This window comes from Dendrobates tinctorius, unplaced genomic scaffold (assembly GCF_039654945.1).
Source record: "Dendrobates tinctorius isolate UK_male_01 unplaced genomic scaffold, ASM3965494v1 ptg000008l, whole genome shotgun sequence".
NCBI classification, from domain to species: Eukaryota; Metazoa; Chordata; class Amphibia; order Anura; family Dendrobatidae; genus Dendrobates; species Dendrobates tinctorius.
Window position 1 is genome coordinate 25,894,362 of NW_027361676.1, and position 22,472 is coordinate 25,916,833.

The 22,472-nt window shown below is 44.7% G+C and overlaps 1 protein-coding gene across 1 annotated transcript in view; it reads right to left on the minus strand.

The window, feature by feature from the left end:
- Positions 1-1,572: 1,572 nt before the first annotated feature.
- GASK1B (golgi associated kinase 1B) overlaps positions 1,573-22,472 on the minus strand; it is a 141,199-nt gene continuing 120,299 nt past the window's right edge. The window contains exons 3-4 of the mRNA XM_073576572.1: positions 5,323-5,549; positions 1,573-3,591 (exon numbers count right to left, since the gene is read on the minus strand). Of these exons, the coding sequence (XP_073432673.1) occupies positions 3,384-3,591; positions 5,323-5,549 (435 nt within the window). The 3' untranslated portion in view covers positions 1,573-3,383. The remainder of the gene's footprint in view (positions 3,592-5,322; positions 5,550-22,472) is intronic.

The following is a 22,472-nucleotide window of genomic DNA, read 5'->3' on the forward strand; positions in this document are numbered from 1 at the left end:
TCTATCTGGCCTCTTGCTTAAAATTAAGTCCAGAAGGGCTGTCCCTATAGTTTGGCCCTGCACAAGTTGTGACAGATAATTATCCTTGGTCACTGACAGAAATTGGTTTCTTTTCTGAGATACGCAGGTTTCAGTTTCCCAGTCTATGTCAGGGTAGTTGAAGTCCCCCATAATAATCACCTCATTGTGATTTGCTGCTTTGTCTATTTGTTTCAATAATACATTTTCAGTGGTTTCTGTTATATTTGGTAGCTTATAACAAACCCCTATGAGGATTTTATTACTTTTCCTTCCTTGTATCTCCACCCATAGAGACTCCACCTCTTCATTTCCCTCTTGTATATCTTCTCTTAGTGTGGGCTTTAAAGTGGACTTTATATATAGACAGACTCCACCCCCTTTCCTTTTTTTACGATCCCTCCTAAACAAATCATATCCTTGCAAGTTAGCTGCCCAGTCATAGCTGTCATCTAACCATGTCTCAGTTATTCCTACTATGTCATATTTTTCCTCATACATTACCAACTCCAGATCTTCAATCTTATTGGTCAGGCTTCTTGCGTTGGTCAGCATGCAGGAAAGAAGTTTTGCTTCCATTTTCTTAGCATCCTTCTGAGTACTCTGTCTTGGGTCCTCTTTACCACATCTAGTATCCTTGATTAGTTTGTCCTTCTGCTGCATGTTCTTGTCTGCTGTTTTTCCTCCCATCCCCTCTTCTTCTAGTTTAAAGCCCTCCTGATGAGTGTGGCAAGTCTTCTGGCGAATGTCTGTTTCCCAGGTTTTGTGAGGTGTATCCCATCTCTTGCGAGAAGTCCATCGTAGAGGTAATTCACGCCATGTTCCAAGAATCCAAATCCTTGCTGCCTGCACCACTGTCGTAGCCAGTTGTTCACCTCTAATATCCTATTCCATCTTCTGATGCCATAACCATCGACTGGGAGGATTGATGAGAAAACAACCGTAGGTATCCATGGTTTATGACCATTGATATAGTGACAGTTAGTTAGCTATAGTTCGTAATCATGGATACCTAAGGTTCTGCAATGCCTGAACATGAGGAAAGAGACATAACAAATCAGAAAAACTATACCCTTCTAAATGGAGGTATTTGCAAATATTATTATTATTATTACACCTACGACATATTGAGATAGGATACTGCAGGTGGTAATACCCCTTTAATGTCCACATCAAAATAACGTCCACCAAACAGCTTCGGAAGACAGTCTGATATGCATGATGTCGGGGAAGAGATAGTTCTGGCATGGCTGATTTTGGACTACCGATCCTTTTGTTCTCAGCGAGATAAGTCACTAGAGGAGTGTGGCAGCAGCTTTCTCACAGAGAACATAGGAGTATTCCACAGAGCAAGCACTTGTGAGTGTGCAGGAGTCAGGAGAGATAGCTGGTAGCGAAACAATCTGCAGAAAAATCTTTTCACCTATTGTGTATGGTGCCTTCATAGTTGAGTAGTGACCATTGGGGCCACAGTGCAGAAGCTGAAGGAGGGGGCGGATTTTAGCAGAAGTCTTGCTTCTTTCACATGGATTAATACTCTCTGGAAACTTCAAGAAAGTTGCATAAAATCATTTAATTCCAATAATAACTTATCAACTTTTCAAAAGGTTATAATGATTGAAAAAAATGTTTTAGCTATTCCACCCCTCCTTATATACATTATTATTTAGTTTTTCTATATATCATAATATCTTGGAACACAATATTTTTGGACTAGAGTCAGTCCATTATTTGGATATTCCCCAATACAAATAAATTATTAAATACCATTGACTTTACCAGGCACCCACCTGAGATCTCTTGTTATTTTCTCTCTTACCTCTTACTTAAAGGGTATGTACAATTTTACTGCCATTTTTTTTACTTTTCTAATATTGTATATCAAAATTAAAAAAACCTACAGAATGTAAAATATCAATATTTCATAAATTTTCTGTCACCTTGTTCATCATACACCTTATTTGTTACAGGCCATAAATACAATAATTCATCTCTGTTAGACCTTTCTATTACTATGTAGACTAGCAAAAAGGAATGTTCAAATGTAAGGCAATGTGCACATGTTGAGTATTTGGTGAGTTTTTTACCTCAGTATTTGTAAAACAGGAGTGGGTAAAAATTGCAGACGTGGTGACGTGTTTCTATGATATTTTTCCTCAGATTGTTCCTCTCCTGGTTTTGGATTACAAATACTGAGGTAAAAAAAATCACCAAATACTCAAAGTGTGCACGTGGCTTACATGAGTAACATGTAGTGACCATGTGCATACATTGAGTATTTGGTGTTTTTTTTTTTTTTACCTCACTATTTGTAAGCCAAAACCAGGAGTGGAACAGTGAGAGGAAAAGTATAATAGAAACACGTCACCACTTCTGTATTCATCACCCACTTCTGGTTTTGGCTTACAGATACTGAGGTAAAAAAAAAATCATCAAATACGCCAAATACTGAACATGTGCACGTGGCCTAAAAGTGAAAAATTACACCGGGTTTGTTTGTAGTCCATAGCAATGGAGACACATAGCTCTGCAACGGAGCTTATTTTTTATTTACATACAATTGTGTCACAAAAATGTCTTAAAAGGCTGAAATACAATTCAAATGATGAACTCTTAAACTTAGGACCCAATTCATCAAGACTACATTTTGTAACCACATTGTACAGTGAACTGTAGTAAGATGCACCAAATTGATGAAGAGGCATGCGCCACAGTAGATAATGTGCTCCTCATGGACTGAAGTACATTTATGACATCATATTTCCTGGTGTAGCATAAATTATAATGAATTTATCATCTGTGTTTGACCATTCTCCCTTCCCACTAAGCTGCATCCATGATACAAAAAGTTCTGGAACTGGTTAGATCTGGTCGTTGCACAAATGCTAAAATTCGCAAAATATTTGCTCAAAAATTTTCCAACATTTCAAACAATTCTATGCCACAATTTTTATGAAAAATCTTTGTATCATCCCCTAAAGCTTTGCTTACTGTACATCTACACTGCATTGCATAATAAATACCCAGAAAAAAAAAAAACATTTTGCAGTGTTCTTTTCTGGAAAAATGGTGGACTCTATGACAGAAAATGAATAAAAGTCTAGTGACAGATCTGGCTATCCATCCTATGAATTTGTGAAAAGAGATGTGAACTTAACCTTAGTGATCAGATAGTTGTCTGTAACATTATTTATTTAGTTTGATCTTTCCATCTTGTTTCCATTTAATACTTTATCTTGGTATAAGTGATATGGCAGAACATAGACCTTCAATAGATAAAGATAACATCCCAGGAATATTGCATGTCTTTTAATTAAATTAGGGAAGGCCAATGAATTTAGATGCTTGTCTGCTAATTTGGTCATTTAATCGTTCATTGGTATGACTTTTACTCCATGAGCATTAATGTACGTTAACAGAATTTTGGCCCTTCTCTCTATCACGTCAATTAGTTTTTCAATTCCTTGGCGTCCATTTTGACTCTCCCAAAATATTCTGTCTAGAAAAAATGACTGTAGGAGTTTTTCTCGTAGTCTGTAACTTTTCAGCACCGAAACAGCTGATTCAGGAAGCCTGGAAAAGAGAGAGTGAAAATTAGGAATAGAGATGTAAACCGTCTGTAAACTGGATAAACCGATTGATATTTTGCTAAAAAGGCAACACAATTTGAGGAATGTTAATAAACTGCATTGTATTAGATATAAAAAGGAGGATTTGAGAAAAGGGGCTATTTAAAGGGAACCTGTCAGCAGGATTGTACTGAGTAAACTACAGACAGTGTCAGGTTGATGCTGTTAAACTGATTAAAGTGATACCTTGGTTGATGAAATCCATCTTGTGGTTGTTTAATCTTTATTTTCAGTTTTGAGTTAATGATATGCTCATGCTTTGGGGAGGTCTGTGGGAGGTCTTCATGTGGTGCTCTGATTAGGCATTCATAATGCAGACTGCTGACTGGTCACTGATCCCTCAGTGACCTACCCCCTAGTTTACATAATGAACATATGTACCTACTGAAAAAAAAAAAAACCCTTCTGCAGGCAGGCGCCAGCCGTGAGACCTGCGCTGCGGCATAATCGCATGTTTAGTGTCCTAGTAATAACTGTTCTTGAGGTTATTCTGATAGGATAAAAGAAAAATCCATTTGAAAATGGCACCCGCCGCACCTGTGCAGTAGCAGCTATCAGTGTATATAGAGGCGATCGTGGATAGCTGCTTCTGTGCAGGCATGGGCGGCACTATCCTGGAGGAGGAATTATTTAGATTGTGAGCCCCACCGGGGACAGCAATGATAATGTGTGCAAACTGTAAAGCGCTGCGGAATATGATAGCGCTATATAAAATAAAGATCATTTAGGAGGAAGATTTTTTTTAATTCTCTGGCAAGATGGCACCACCAGCATATGCACAGTAGCAGCTAGCCGCGATCACCTCTATATACACTGATAGCTGCTACTGCGCAGACGCGGCAGGCGCCATTTTCAAATTTTTTTTTATACTGTTAGTATAAACTCAAGTTCAGCATGAATCAGTTGACAGGTTTCCTTTAAATGAACACTTATTCAATTTGCTAAAACCAAACTAAGGGTCCCGTTACATGCTTCAATGTCCAAGCGATCCCACCAATGATCCAACGTGGATGGGATCGCTGGGACATATTTAGCTGATCACTGGAGAGCTGTCACATAGGCAGACTCACCAGCGATCAGGACCAGCAAGCACACTGGTATCCAGGGTAAACAGTGAGTAACTAAGCGCCGCGCTTAGTTACCCGCTGTTTACCCTGGATACCCGATCAGGACCAGAGAGCACGCTGGTATCCAGGATAAACAGCAGGTATCTAAGTGCCACGTTTAATTACCCGCTGTTTACCCTGGAAACCAGCTCCCAGTGTCTGCTGTATGGCGCTGAGAGCTCGCTGATTGTTGGTCTCTCGCTGTCACATGCAGCAATGTGTGCTGCCCAGCAGGAGACCAACAATAGATTTATGGCCAAGAACATTAGGCAACGATTAACGATCAGCCAACTGATCGTTGATCGCTGCTACGTGTCACACGCAACAATGCCGTTTTGACATCGCTGCAACGTCACCAAACTGGTGACGCTGTAACAATATCGTTCACAATATCGTTGTGTGTAACGGGGCCTTTTAGAACTAAATTCAGATAAAAGTTGGTCTATGTAAACAGTCATTTTGCTAGGCTATGCCAAACGTTACATTGGGAAAACCAACAAAAACAAAGTATCTGTGATCAGCAGATCAGAAGAGGGGGGTTGTAACTTCATCAGTAATATCATACTCACTCTTTGATTCCTTCCAACAATTTAAAATCTAAATTATCTTCACTTCTATCAAAATATCCATTGTTCTTAACAAACACCAAGTGGCGAGGGTCATGCTTCCTTTGTACAATGTGTGTCAGGTCAATGTTGCTTGGGTTATCACATTTCAAGTATAGACCTTGTTGCACACATTCATCTTCTTTCCGAGGTCTGAAACCACAACAGTGTTTATCAAGGCGATTGTAAACCTGGCAGAACATAAGAACAAAGACACAAAAACATGGAAAAAGAGATGTCAGCAGTGCAGAGAAAAGTCGCAATGTTCCAGTCATGGTATCATCATACGTTATTAACTGACTGATAATTATAATCAGATGATGATTATAATCAGCATGTGTCAGTATGTGAATATTATCCTTCTTATTTTTATAATTATTATGACATAACAGTACTGCCAGCTATTAAATTGTGGGAGGACATGGTGAAGCAAATTTAGACCTGTTTCACACTATGTTTTTGTATCAGATTGTACGGTAAAAAACATATTTAAAGGGATTTGTGTTGTGAATTCCCTCGCTCAGACTTCTGAGCCGAAGCTCCCCATGCTCCCTCCGGTGGTAACTGGAGGTAGTGGAGCTGGCCAGATTGACAGAGGTCTGCCACCTGAAGATGATGATGACGATTGGAGATCTGGGGTTACTGATTGGAGTATTTAAGTCTACAGATTTCCTGCAATCCCTGCTGGTGATTGCTTTCCTGTGCATTCAGAGGTCTGATGTCTCCTGCCCTGATCCTGCATTGTTCAGCTAAGTGGTTCATTTGCTAATCCTTTGCATCTTCTCTGGGTTTGTCTCTCTGCTTGTTGTGTGGGTTCAGCTTGCTCCTCTGGGGGCTGTGCTGGACCACCGCTCCATATGTTACAGCCTTTGTCAGTTTGTTCAGTCCTCTGTTATATTGGTCTCTTTTGCTTTGCTCCCAGTTCATACCAGAGTGCTGATATAGTGGGGACGAAGTCGTGTGACTTCAGTGTTTTTAGTACATCAGATGTGTTGGATTTTTCAGTGCTTTTGCGTGATTGCAGACAGTGTCTTTCCTTTCCTGTCCTGTCTAGTCAGTTTGGGCCCTATCGTTTGCTCAGTCTATTTTTCTGCCTGCGTTTGTGTTTCATCTTCTCACCGACAATATATGTTTGGGGGCTATCTATTCCTTATGGGGTCTGTTCCGGGGCAGTTTAGATTTCACCTTTCTTGCTTTAGACTTAGTTAGCTCTCCGGCTGTGCCGAGGCGTCTAGGGCATTGTAGGTACGCTCCACGGCTACTGCTTGCTGTGTGGATAGGATCAGGGGTCCGCAATCCGCTTAGTTACCAACCTCTCTGGTTTTCTGGTGGCTTAGCTTGTTCCTGCCATCCTCCTCGGTGACCCATTCATAACAGATTTGCTTGCATTTACATAGAATACAATAGGGAAAATGTATGTCAAATGAGTATCAGTTTGATATACATTTGTGCTCATATTGATGTTTCAACCTATTATTTAACAGGATGTAAAATAAATAGTTTGCTGATCCTTTATAAAAATGGATAAAAAAACACAATCCACTTTTATAACATTCAACCTACTGCAAACATATACAAACGTAATGTCATACGATTTAACTTACACGATTGCATCAGATACGCCAATTCTGGCACTTAGCCTCGGCTTTTCTCGATTGCCTTGATATATTGGCAAGTGGGGTAATGGGATTGTGGGGTTGATGTTAATAGCTGGTGCTGACATTAAGCCCACGGGTTAATAATGGAGAGGCATCTGTGAAACGCTCCCCATTACTAACCTAGTAGTCAAAAGAAATAAATACACATGAGTCCATTATTTGAAAAAAATCACTCACCAACTGTTTTCCTCTTTCACCCAATTATTAAAAAAAAAATACAAATAATTCACACTGGTCTGCTGTAATCCAAATTAAAGTCCCACGACAATCCATGTCTTCTTCATCCAGTGTACAGAGCTCTGTTCTTTGAACGGGCTGCATACACTGGATGAAGAAGACGGGGATCGTGGTGGGATCCTGGAGGTGTTTGCCAGACGCCTTTCCATTACTAATCCATGGGCTTGATGTTAGTGCCAGCTGCTGACATCAACCCCACAATACCATTACCCACGATTACCAATGCAACAGGGCAAAAGGAAAGAGCTGAGGCTAAGCAACAGAATTAATGGATGTGCCACTTCTGGGCCAGCTGAGGGCTACTTTTATTAGTCTGGGAAGGGGTCTTAGCTGGTTATTAAAATAGAGGGGCCTTGCATAATTATTTTTAGGGTCCCCCATTTTTAACAACCAGCAAAGACAAAGTTTACAGCTGGGGGCCAATATTAATAGGATCGGAGGGTCAATGGATATTGGCCCCTTCCCAGCATTTTAAGACCATCTCACAACTGTCTACTTTCCTTTGGCTGTGCATTAAAAATAGTGGGGACCGCACATCTTTTTTTAAAATTATTTATTTACACTATCAGGCCGGGTCGCATGGCTGTGATGAGGCCGGAATTACCCATAGCCTTAAAACTTGTTGATTGGCTCCGCTGCAGCCTTGAAACAAGCTTTATTAGGCTGCTGAACCCGAACAGTAACACGGATGTTCAGTAAGAAGTCTGTGTTCGGGGCTCTGCGCCAGACGCTACATGTCTGGTACAAACCCCGAACTTTACCGTTCAATCATCCCTAGTAATAATAATAATTAGAAGAATAAGAAGAATTATCCTGTCTATACAGCAAATCTGACAGGTAAGGCTACTTTCACACATCAGTTTTTTGCCGTCAGGCAGGATCCGGCTATTTTTAGAAAAACCAGATCCGGCGTAAATTTTGGAGAACTGAAGAAATGGATCTGTTTTTCTGCAGGATCCGTCTAGCAGGTTATATCTGTTTCCTGGGGGCTGACCAATTGGATCTGAGCATGCACAGACTTAAAAAAACGTATCCGGTGGCCGGATCCGTCTTTTTCTGGATCCGGCGCATTCCGGCGCTCATAGACTTTCATTGTGGCAAAAAGCCGGAAGCGTCGGATCCGGCGCTGTCTGGTTTTTCTCCACAGACAAAAAACATTATTAGAGACGTTTTTCCAGATGCCGGAATCAAAATTTTTGCTGGATCCGGGGAAAACTGGAAGAAACGGAAGGCCATGCGGCGTGATAAGGCGCTAATACAATTCAATGAGAAAAAAACTGATCCGGTGCCTGATCCAGTTTTTCGAAAAAAAGCCGGATCCTGCCTGACGGCAAAAAACTAATGTGTGAAAGTAGCCTAAGGAGCAGAATACATGAAGTGACAGCATAGTGTGACTATTTTAGTTACCAGGATGAAATTCAAAGATATTTTTATGCAGTTAGTTGTAAAAATAAGATACCATCTAATATAAACATTTGTAATATAAACTTGACATAAAAAATGCCATCTCTGAATGAAAATGTCCTTAATGTATCAAATGTATAGGCTGTAAAATGAAAACTGTATTGATGATGTTGTTAACACTTAGAAAACTCTATATAATAGAATGATTTAGGAACGCTTCACTTATCATAGTCACATATTGTGAAGATAATCCTTCATTTTATCTTAAAATTGAACAAATCAGAGCACATTCTGCTCCTAAACATTATTTCAGGAAATTGACTCCGTTTCCTGCTTGGCCAGACACCACCCTGGCAAAGCTATGTTTAGCTTGGAGAACATAAATGTATGATGCCAGTGCTAAATATAAGCTTTTAAGCCAGACAGAACAGGGTCTTTTCCGTGATGATGATGATGAGGTAGACTGCCGAAACCACAAACATTCCCTCATCCACAGTCTGAGCTTAGTCAGCTCCATAAAAGTTATCATGGTCCCTCCAGATTACTTACTTGTGCCCACACCCTAGTGTGTATCATGCTGCTGGATTCATTTTAAAGACACAACAGTTAGGATTAAAAACTATATAATTTAGCCAAATAAGAAGTAAACTTTTCATCTACTCCTGCTGTAGATGTAATATAAGGTGTGACCAGCTTCTCAAAAGACTTAGGGCATAGTGATAGCAATTTTTACTCCTTGCAATTTAGTACTGAGCGTGCTATACATACTGATTACTGTACTTGTATTCAGACCACATCACATACAGTGATTACTGTACCTGTATCCAGACCACATCACATACACTGATTACTGTACCTGTTTCCAGACCACATCACTGTACACTTATAATGTTCCTATATACAGACCCCATTACATATACTGATTACTGTACCTGTATCCTGACCACATCACATACACTGAGAACTGTACCTGTATCCAGACCACATCACATACACTTATTACTGCACCTGTATACAGACCCCATTACATATATTGATTACTGTACCTGTATCCAGACCACATCACATACACTGAGAACTGTACATGTATCCAGACCACATCACATACACTTATTACTGCACCTGTATACAGACCCCATTACATATACTGATTACTGTACTTGTATCCAGACCACATCACATACACTGAGAACTGTACCTGTATCCAGACCACATCACATACACTTATTACTGCACCTGTATACAGACCTCATTACATATACTGATTACTGTACTTGTATCCAGACCACATCACATACACTGATTACTGTGTAAGGAGGAAGACCTGTGCAATGCTGGGTCCGGAACTGTTGAGGCTGTGTCCGGAACTGTCGAGGCTGTGTCCAGTGTTGTGGGGGGGGAAGAATTGGGAATCGGACAGGACCCATGACCTAGTGAGAGGGGGCGTGGTGAGACTGGGAAGAGAGCAGGAAGCGTGGAAAAAGACTTCAGTTTCCCACCGGCAGGGAGAGGAAGCAGAGGTGTGCCACGCTCCAAAACGAGAGAGTGCGGAGTGAGGAAGCAGAGGTGTACCAAGCTCCGAAACGAGAGAAAAAGAGTGGAGCCGCTCCCTGGGACAGGTTATGTGAGGACCTCATATAGTCAGTGAGAGCGCAGGGTGTTGAGCGCTCAGCCAAACAGTGTGTGGTGCTCGCATTGAGAAGTGAGTGCCAGGTGCAGGATCGTGAGGTGTATTCCCCCTCCTTGGCAGGTGTGCAGTGGAGCACGCACCGGGCAGAGACTTCTACAGCACTTCCCATCTCAGCATTACAGATTGATGGACTAGGGGCTTAACGGGAAAAACCGGTGACCACCCATTGCTGCCAGAAGCTGGACCGTTTGTTGACAAGTTGCACCTGAGGATGCCATGCCGGCCGCTGCCGGTATTACAGCTCTCATCGGACTGCATGCGGTTAAGAACTGAGAAGTCACGATAAGTGAAGTTTAATATTAAGACTGCTGTGTTATATCATAATTCTACTCTTAATTGACTGTTATCTCCCTGCGAGGAGTTCACTATTGTTATAAATGAAACCGCACTGTGTTAGACCTTGTTCTGCATTCCCTGCATTACTGCATCCGTGCACCTGCTTACAACTGTACCTGTATAAAGACCACATCACATACACTGATTACTGTACCTCTATAAAGACCACATCACATACACGTATTATTGTACCCTTATCCAGACCACATCACACATACTGATTACTGTACCTGTATCCAGACCACATCACACACTGATTACTGTACCTGGATAAAGACCACATCTCATACACTGATTACTGTACCTGTATCCAGACACACAGAGTGCTAACTGAACCTGTGCCAGCGCCACCCCCATCACTGAATGCCTAATGCTTCCGGGAGGAATACAGTTTATTTCCTCCCAGCAGCATGACTCTCAGTGCGGGCGACGGGCAGATTTAGAATGCGATTAACCCTTTAAAATTCAGCTTTGTTTTACTATACTATCATCAAGTACATATTTGGGTATGAATAATGTCAATATAGTTACTTTCTGGGTTAGAATTAGATATTCCATAGTTGAGAAATTTAACCTTAAATCTCTATGTTAATTAGACTGCAAGTGCATGGAGGGTCAGATGATTTCTAGAATTATTCCCCACCTTGCACCCTCTCTGGTCTGCTTCATTAAAGGGAACCTGTCAGCAGGATTGTGCTCAGTAATTTACAGACAGTGTCAGGTCGACGCCGTTATGTTGATTACAATGATACCTTGGTTGATGAAATCTGTCTTGTGGTTGTTGTTTAATCTTTATTTTCAGTTTTGAGTTAATGATATTCTCTTGCTCCGGGGCGGCCTGTGGGAGGGGTCTTTATGTAGTGCTGATTACATGTTCATCTGTATGGGCTTGACCCCTCAGTGACCGACACCCTATTTTACATACTGTATATCTTATTGTTTTGAAAAAAAATTCTGTACATTCATCATGCAGGCGCCAGCGACATCCATCTATAATATCCATTTAATTATTTTATTATTGATATAAATTTCTTCAGAAAAAAAAATTATTTCTCAAAATAAAGATAGATGCTACTGAGCAGACACTGCATCTTGGAGACAATTTTTTTCCTCTAGCAAAATAGCGCTGGTAGTGGTTTCTGCGCAGTAGAATCTGTCGCGTTCCAAGTTATGGCGCTGCGCAGGTGCCGCTGGCGCCATTTTAAGAAACAATTTTTTTCTGCAGAAATTTATCTCATTAAATTAAATTAATTAAATGGATATTATAGATGCAATCATTCTACAGCGCAGGTATCGCCGTCGGCACCTGCATGATGAATGTGATTTTTTTTCAAACCATATTATATTCAGCATGTAAACTAGGTGGCAGGTCACTGTCAGAAGCCATACACATGAATACCTAAGCAGAGCACCACATGAAGACCCCCCACGGTCTGCCCTGGGGCACGAGCATATCATTAACTGAAAAACTACAAATCTAGATTAAACAATGACCACAGGACGGATTTTATCAACCAAGGTATAATTTCAATCAGTTTAACAGTGCCTAACTGACACTGTCTGTATGTTACTGTACACAATCCTGCTGACAGATTCCCTTTAAGTTTGGTTCAGCACCTCTATGTCACTGTTGTAATCAGCACTGGCAATGATGATTCCGGGTCCCCTCAGGATCCATAGACCGAGGATGATCGTTGCTTCATGTTTATTATGCTGTTCCTTCATCCCATAGGCATTGAATGGGGAGACCAGCACATTCTTCACCATAGCTCACTGAGCCAGTGCGCGTGTCCTGAGTAAAACAAACTGTGCTCAAACATACCTGTGGAGAGGGGCAGCAGCGGTGAAGATGCATGCTTCAGACAAACAGGACCTGAAGCACATGACTGCCAAGGGACGGAGCTGGCCACAGGTCTCTCAGAGGAAGCAGGAGCAGAGAGAGATTGCTTCAGGCCAGGTAGGACCTAAAGCATCTGACTGCTGGGGGCATGGCCTAAGCTCCGTAGAGCTAGGAGCTGAAGGAAAATGACTAGAAGGGTAACTACAGGACAAAGTTACCAAGGGGCATAGACAGGGATGTAAACCAGAACAGGCTGAGGTCAAAGCATGAGATAGCACGACAGTACCAAAGGATTAGACAGAATGGATAGTCAGGACGTAGCAAGAGATCAGTAAACCAGAATGGGCAATAGACGGCTCAATAGGGACAAACTGTAACGGAGTAACAATAGCCAAGCCATGAAGTCAGAACCGGAGAAGACAATGGTACCAAAACGTGAGACAGAGAACAGAGTGAGGGGACAGACCCGGTCATACACGGGAGGCAAACAAGCAATGCAGTATACAAGAACACCAAGGGGTCATACACACAGTGAGAACAACAGTATAGCTGACAGGGAATCCTAGTCTGGAGTGAGTATAAAGACCCCTCCCAGACCCAAAGGGAGGCCAGCAAAAGTTAACCCTGAGAGAGCAGGACATTAACCATGTCCTAAACCATGACAGCTCCATTCAAACTTCTCCTCACTGTGGTTGCCTATTGAGGATTGTCAGGGGGCATAGGTCACCTATTCTAGTAATTGATATAGGTCCTAGCAGAATGTCCCCAGTGATTAGACATTTATCACGTATTTAGTAGATAGCTGAGAAATGTCCATTATAAGAAATCCCCTGACAATAGCAAATATATAAAGATTTGCTATGTACACTATGACATGCAGAACGGAAAAAATTAAGGGCCTTGCATTTTACTGTGTATTCCCAGCTATAATTAGGTATCAATATTAACCAATTAGTTAATAGATCAATCCTGTTTAGCTTCCTTGTTTCTGTAGTTTATTAATTGGAGGTAATAAAGCTGGTATCTGACTTTGTACCATACAAAAAGCCTTAATGATAATGATTTCCTAAAGTTTGATTCCATGTCCTCCTTAGAGCTGGGGAATGTGACTGGATGGTGAGGAATGCTCTGACTATAGACAAGTGTTACACATTACACTCATTGACACTTCACAATTACAGAACCTCTGATCTGATACAAAGTGCACAATTATTTAAAGCTGTATAAGATCATGTGGATAGTAAAGAGATGTACTGTATATCAGCGTGGCCTTGAAGTTGAGATCTCCCAGACACCGCTCCATTAGCCGTTGGAAGGTCCCAGGGGAGCTGGTCAGCCCGAACAGCATAAGATTAAATTCAAACAGTCCCATGGGTAGGATGAACGCGGTCTTGGCGCGGTCTTCATCTGACATTGGCACCTGCCAGTACCCGCTGGCCAGATCTAGGGTTGAGAAGTATGTTGCCTTTCCCAGGGCAGATAGGGACTCCTCTATCCGGGGCAGCAGCTACGAGTCTTTGATGGTACAGGTGTTCAATTTTTGATAGTCCACACAGAACCGCAAGGTGCCATCCTTCTTGCGGACCAACACAATGGGGGCCGCCCAAGAGCTCTGGCTTTCTCGGATAACTCCTTTCCGCAGCATTTGGCCCAGTAGTGTTTTTACCACCTGGTATAGTTGTGTGGGAATCTGTCGATATCGTTCTCTGATAGGAGCTGTTCTTGCAGTGGGAATGTCGTGCATGATGGCTGTGGTACATCCGAAATCGTCCTCATGGTTGGCGAATACCTCCTGGTACTGGTCCAGGAGTATTTGGGCCAGGGTAAGCCAGAGAGTTGTGCTCACATTTTCTCCAGGATGGCTCCACCCTTTTTTTCAGCCGAGGACCCAGTAGTCTGAGGAGATCGGATAGATACCGCCCATGGGTCCCCTGCCTGCACTGGTAACTGGAACGTAGAAGTCGGAAGCACCTCCTCTAGAGGTCTCACCAGTTTCGCCATTTCGGCCCTCGGTTTCAGGACGATGTGTTGGTCTTCTAGGTTGACACAGCAAATCAGGACAGTCCCTTTCCGCACAGTGACCAAGGTGCGGGCCACCAGGACTCCAGGGGGTAGGCGCTCCGAGAAGCACGGCTCCACCTGCATCTCCACTCCCTCCAGGGGCACAGGGGCCTGTATAAGCAAGCCCACTACCATCTGCCCTGGCGGCAGCATGAGTGGAGGGGCCGCCGATGCGATCACCTTCCCCAGCACCTCACCCTCCTGGCAGTCCTGTAGGACTCACACTCCCCGCACCAATTGTTGGAAGACCTGCCCTTGGAGCATGCGGGAGCCCCACTGGCTCAGAGTCTCTTGTGTGGGCTCATTGAGGAGTAGGCTGCCGAACTCTCACAATATGTTCATACCCAGGGTAACCGGACGTTTGTCGTTTGCGTCTCCCTGGGTCAGGATTAGAGTTGAGCGACTTTTGGTTTTTTATGGTCGAGTTTCGTTTCGTGAAACCCGACTTTTCCAAAAGTCGGGTCGAGCAAGATCGGCCGATTATAGGGAAAAGTCGGGGTCGTCCCGAAACACGAAACCCAATGTAAGTCAATGGGGAATAAAAGTCGGCAGTGAGAGGAGGACAGGAAATACACCTACAGTGCTCATTTGAATGCCAAAAGCATCAATTCTTCTTACTTAAGCTGGTCAACCTTAATTAACTTCATAATACAAGTTACGCACTGAAAAATGGGGGTTATTTGGCTAAAGTTGTGGGGGGGTAGAGCTGGCTCCAGGTTTTCATGTGCCCTGGGCGAAAGAGCGCCCCTTTAACACATAATACCACAACTCATCATGCTCCGATATGGCAGAGAAATAGCGGTATAGTACAATGAAAAATACTTCACTTTTTACATCTCATGACAAGGCCCATCTATTTCTCCATACAGAATCATTGGTCCCATATAATGTTTGAAACAGTATATGATGAGCTCCACATAATGCTACAGTATATGTTGGTCCCCATGGATGAAGCTCCACTGTCTTATGGGTCCAAATAATGCTCCAAACATAATGGGCCCCATTTCTAATGCTCTAGTGTATAATGGGCCCTGTAAATGCTGCTCCAGTGTCTGATGTCCACCTTTGGAATGTTCCAGTGTATGGTGGGCCCCATCTATCATTCTCCAGAGTATAGTGCTCCCCAAAAATTGCTGTCCCAACATTGAAAACAATCAAATAAGTCTCCTCGCTAGGGAATCCCTGTACTAGTCTGGACTCCTCGTTGTCCCCATCTTCCATCTCACTGCACAGTATTTCAACCTTGCAAGTGCTGTGATCCTGAGCAAGCAGGGGGGGCCCACTCATTGGCGACGGCACTGGCACAGGGCCCCTGATAGTACGGTGGTGTGTCTGATGGCGGGTGGGCCGAACCTGCACTTTCATCTGCAGCTTCCTTTTTGTCACCGTGTAAGATGGAACTGTATGTGGGAAGGGTAACCTGAGTTTCATCAGGGTCAGATTCAGGCCGGGTAGCGTGCGAGGGGAATGTAGTGGTCTGGGTCAATGTACCAGCAGATTCATCGAGCAGCGGCTGGGCATCAGTGCACTTGTGTCGCCCCCAGGAGTACGGTCGCCACAGTGGCATTACCTTCCTCCTAGGGAGTGTGATGTCATGCTTGGGAGCAACGAAGGATCTCTCTAGCAGGTTAACTGATTGGGCGGCGTTATTCCCACGAGTCATGACCCTCCAAACAGCGTTCATGAAGGCAAAGTGTTTGTTTTACGTGGGCAGTATGGTTGCAAAGCTGAACCTTAAAGGAATGTCCAGAAGGGCACCACCAGGAGTGGAGCCTACGGCGTAATTTGACTCAACACGGGCAACCTCAACCATGCCAGCTACAGAACAGATGCACACATTGCAAGCTTAATTCCGTTAACGAACGAGACTCCGTCATGCCCCGCGGTCCGAGTCCGGCTTACTAGAGGGACACGTGAGGCTCTGGCACATGAGATTGGCCAATAACTGGTGTGTCATGCCCTTACATGTCCGTGGCTGCATGTGCGCTACACTGAAAAGGCCAGCGTTTGTCGCTTACAGGTGCAGATAACCCGCTGAACAACGTTAGTGATGGGGATCACTGATTACAATTATTACTCGCGAACGATGATTTCCCAGTAAGTGCAGGTCAACCGCAGTTCCGGAATTAGGCCTAACCGTCATTCCTGAAAAAAATGAAAAACTTACGTGTGCAAACCACAGGTGCTGCAGCTTGCTTAACAGCTCGCCAGCCGTTCTCACGCCCAGTATGGGTTACACGTGATTGCACAAAGGTGAGAAAGGGTACCGTATCCCCGGATAACATGTATGGATAGTGTACACATTCAAAAGATATGTCTATACATCAGGAGGCAGGCTCAGACGGTGTTAGGCCAAGTATGGCTTGCACGTGATTGCACAAAGGTGAGAAAGGGTACCGTATCCCCGGATAACATGTATGGATAGCGTACACATTCAAAAGATATGTCTATACATCAGGAGGCAGGCTCAGATGGTGTAAGGCCCAGTATGGCTTGCAAGTGATTGCACAAAGGTGAGAAAGGGTACCGTATCCCCGGATGACATGTATGGATAGCGTACACATTCAAAAGATATGTCTATACATCAGGAGGCAGGCTCAGACGGTGTAAGGCCCAGTATGGCTTGCAAGTGATTGCACAAAGGTGAGAAAGGGTACCATATCCCCGGATAACATGTATGGATAGCGTACACATTCAAAAGATATGTCTGTACATCAGGAGGCAGGCTCAGACGGTGTAAGGCCCAGTATGGCTTGCAAGTGATTGCACAAAGGTGAGAAAGGGTACCGTATCACCGGATAACATGTATGGATAGCGTACACATTCAAAAGATATGTCTATACATCAGGAGGAAGGCTCAGATGGTGTAAGGCCCAGTATGGCTTGCAAGTGATTGCACAAAGGTGAGAAAGGGTACCGTATCCCCGGATAACATGTATGGATAGTGTACACATTCAAAAGATATGTCTATACATCAGTAGGCAGGCTCAGACGGTGTTAGGCCCAGTATGGCTTGCAAGTGATTGCACAAAGGTGAGAAAGGGTACCGTATCCCCGGATAACATGTATGGATAGCGTACACATTCAAAAGATATGTCTATACATCAGGAGGCAGGCTCAGACGGTGTAAGGCCCAGTATGGCTTGCAAGTGATTGCACAAAGGTGAGAAAGGGTACCATATCCCCGGATAACATGTATGGATAGCGTACACATTCAAAAGATATGTCTATACATCAGGAGGCAGGCTCAGATGGTGTAAGGCCCAGTATGGCTTGCAAGTGATTGCACAAAGGTGAGAAAGGGTACCGTATCCCCGGATAACATGTATGGATAGTGTACACATTCAAAAGATATGTCTATACATCAGTAGGCAGGCTCAGACGGTGGTAGGCCCAGTATGGCTTGCAAGTGATTGCACAAAGGTGAGAAAGGGTACCGTATCCCCGGATAACATGTATGGATAGCGTACACATTCAAAAGATATGTCTATACATCAGGAGGCAGGCTCAGACGGTGTCAGGCACAGTATGGATTTGACGGCCCAGACTACACAGCGGAGGAGCAGGCAGAGGTAAAGATTGCAAATGCTGGGGCCCTGCCCAAGCAAGGGGGGCCCACTCGTGGGCGTCGGTGCTGGCACTGGGCCCCTCATAGTACGGCGGTGTGTCTGACGGCGGTTGTGCACCACCACCGTCAGAGACACTTGATTGCACAATGAGGGACACTGTGCCAGTGCCCGCGCCCAAGAGTCGGCCTACCCACCTGTCCAGGGCAACGGCACTCGCACGGTGTCGTGCGCTAGGTGGTGACCCCGGCCATGGGGGGGGGGCAGCACAGTTAGGGAGTTTTAGAAAATGGCATATGTTGATGTTGGACATTCAGCTGATGCAAAAGGCGAAATAGGTCAAGTCCCAGGAAGAGGTGGACCAAAGCAAGCCATTTTTCTGTCACCCTATGTGTCATCAGGGGAAGGTGGGACAAAATCCTTGGAAACCCATGCATGGTTCATTTTAATGAAGGTTAGATCATCCACATTTTGGGTTGACAGACGGGTCCTTTTTTCTGTCAGGATTGATCCAGCTGCAATGAAGACTCTTTCCGATAGCACACTTGCAGCTGGGCAAGCGAGCTCCTGTAAGGCATATTGTGCCAATTCAGGCCAGGTGTCCAGTTTAGCAGCCCAATAGTCAAAGGGGAATGACCTGTGTGGGAGAACATCGATATGGGAGGAAAAGTAGTTTGTAACCATAGTTGACAACTGCTGTCTCCTGTCACTTTCCATCGATGCTGTATTACCAGTTGTGTGAGCGGTACTTGAAAAATCAGTCCACAACATTGTCATGAAACCCCTGTCTCCAACGCCACTTCTGCTGTGTGCACCATGAACACCTCTGCCAAGCTGTCCCCGGCCCGTATGGCTCGTGTGAGAACCATCACCGCTGCTGTGTGCTGGGAATGCCTCAAGCAACCGATTTACCAGAGTTGCTTGTTTATTAGCCAATATTAGGTCAAGGTTCTCCTGTGGCATGATGTTTTGTAATTTGCCTTTATAGCGTGGATCCAGGATGCTGGCCAACCAGTAGTCATCATCGTTCATCATTTTGGCAATGCGGGGGTCCCTTTTTAGGATCCGCAAGGCATAATCTGACATGTGGGCCAATGTTCCCGGTGTCAATGATGCACTGCAAGTGCTGGTTGGAGGAGCACTTTCTGGCAAATCCACATCCCTCCAGTTATGCACAAACCCTGTACCAGACCTTGCCACGCCAACATTTTCACTTGCCCCACGAGATGCATCCTCCTCCCCTAAGTAATCATCCCCATCATCATCCTCCTCCTCTTCTTCCTCCAACTCGTCCAGGAGAGGTCCCTGAGCAGACAATGGCTGAATGTCATCAAGGATTCCCTCCACCTCTTCCTCCTCGTCAACATTGGCTGCAGACGCCTGCTCCTTAATGTGCGTCAAAGTTTGCATGAGCAGACGCATAAGTGGGATGCTCATGCTTAGGATGGCGTCGTCTGCGCTTACCAGCCGTGTACATTCCTCAAAACACTGAAGGACTTTACAGAGGTCTTTCAGCTTCGACCACTGCACACCTGTCAACTCCATGTCTGCTCTCAAAGTGCTTGGCCGTGTATCCTCCCACAAATGCATTATGGCCTGCCTCTGCTCGTACAGCCGCTCCACCATGTGCAGGGTGGAGTTCCACCTTGTTGCAATGTCGATAATGAGGCGGTGGTTGGGAAGGTGGAGCAATCGCTGCAGCTTCTGCATATGAACGGAGTGTACAGGCGACCGGCGGATGTGCGCGCACAGTCTTCGCACCTTATGGAGCAGGGCTGTTAACTCCGGATAATTTTTGAGGAAGCACTGCACCACCAGGTTCAAGGTGTGAGCCAAGCAAGGTATGTGGCTGAGTTTTGAAAGGGCTATGGCTGCCACAAAATTACGGCCATTATCACTAACTACCTTGCCTGCCTCAAGATGTACACTGCCCAGCCATGACTCAGTTTGTCGCTTCAAGTACTCGGCCAGCACCTCGGCGGTGTGTCTGTCGCCCAAACACATCATCTGCAACACAGCCTGCTGACGCTTTCCACTAGCTGCTCGATAGGGGGACACCTCGTGTGCAACAGTGGCAGCTGCAGATGGAGAGCTCGTACGACTGCGCTCTGTGGACGAGCTTTCGCTTCTGGAGGAGGAGGAGGAGGGTGGAACGCCTACAGCCAACTGTTTCCTATACCGTGGGCTAGGCAGCACTGTCCCACCACCGCTGTCCCCTGTGGACCCTGCATCCACCACATTAACCCAGTGCGCAGTGATGGACACGTAACGGCCCTGGCCATGCCGACTGGACCATGCATCAGTTGTGAGGTGCACCTTTCCACTCACTGACTGCTTGAGTGCATGGACAATGAGGTCTTTCACATGATGGTGGAGGGCTGGGATGGCTTTGCGAGAGAAGAAGTGGTACTGCATAGGCCATAGCGTGGTACTGCATAGGCCATGAGTTCGTGGAAAGCTGCGCTTTCCACCAACCGATAGGGCATCATCTCAAACGAGATTAGTTTGGCAATGTGGGCGTTCAAACCCAGTGTACGCGGATGAGAGACTGAGTACTTTCTTGACCTACTCATAGTGTCTGGGAGGGTGAGCTGGACTTGAGAGCTGCATATGGTGGAAGTAGCGGTGGACAGGGCGGACTGAGAGAGGGTTGATGATGGTGATGGAGTTGGTGTTCTTTCTGATGGCCTAGATTCAGTATTTCGTTGATATAACAGTGGGATTCCCTGACTGCTGTGGCCTTACAACGACACCTCAACATTTGCTGCTGTGCTAACCGGTGGGCTTACAGTGGGGGAAACAATGTAGCGTTGCTGACTACCTTCTTTGTGATCAGTTGCACATGTGGCACTTGAGGTTTGGTGTTGTGTCCACGCTTGCAAGTGCATGCTGGTTAAATGTCTAAGCATGCAACTGGTATTCAAATTTTTCAGATTTTTCCCTCGGCTAAAGGTCTTTGCACACTTCTTACAGATAACCTTGGCCTGATCATGAGGATTTTGTTCAAAAAAGTGCCACACTGCACTCTTCCTACTTTGGCAGACATTTTGCGGCCTAGCACGCTGTGATGTTTTGACCCTCTGGACAAGCTGTCCAGCAACTCTTTTGATTTTTGGAACCTGTCTTTGGAGTGCTCCGGACCTGCCAGATAACAGCTGTTGCGATGTTGATGTCTGCTGTGGATGATCCTCATCTGAGCTATTGGAAGCAGCACCCTCTTCCCCCAATGGATGCCAATCTGGGTCAACAACTGGGTCATCCATCACCTCCTCTTCAATGTCATGTGCACCTTCCTCTGTGTCACCGTGTATGGTGGTATAGTGTGCGGGAAAGGGCACCTGAGTCTCATCAGGGTCAGAATCTGGCTATGTACACTGCGAGGACAATGTAGTGCTCTGAGTGAATGTACCAGCAGAATCATCTATCAGCGGCTGTGCATCAGTGCACTCCATGTCAGATTCATCTTGGCCTGGGTAATTCACCATTTCACTTGATAATCCAGGCATGGTATGTGAAAACAGCTCCATGGAGTAATCAGTAGTATGGCCTGCGTCATCCTTCAATCTTGGTTGTGGTGAAGGACACAAGGAAAGGTGTGGTTCATGAACATGAGCCTCCAATGACGACTCAGTGCTTTTACTTTTTACAACTTCAGAAGAGGAGGCGATAGAGCTGGAGGCTGAGTCAGCAATGTAAGACAAAACTTTTTCCTGATGCTCTGGTGTTAAAAGCGGTTTGCCAACTCCTAGAAAACTAAGCCTTCGAAGCCTTATGGAGCCAGACGATGACGCAGGCTCAACACCTCCTGCATTCGGTCCTATTTTGCTTTTGCCACTACCATCAGATCCACCACCAACACCATCATTACCAGCTGCCAACCCCCGACCAATTCCACGGCCTCTTCCACCAGCCTTCCTCATTTTTGGTAGAAATGTAGACAAAATCCTACAAACTATATAGTAATGTAAAACAAGGTACAAGGTGTCTGTAGGACAGGGGAGATTTAGATTTTCTGCAGACACTTGTGGACACTGGACACTTGGATTGTGTGAGGCCCACTGAATATCACAGTGCTATGTCACAGGCTCGATGGCACAGGTGTGAAAAAAGTGACTACAGGATAAGGGAGATTTTGAATTTCTGGGAGATTTTGAATTTCTGCAGACACTTGTGGACACTGGACACTTGGATTGTGTGAGGCCCACTGAATATCACAGCGCTATGTCACAGGCTCGATGGCACAGGTGTGAAAAAAGTGACTACAGGATAAGGGAGATTTTGAATTTCTGGGAGATTTTGAATTTCTGCAGCCACTTGTGGAC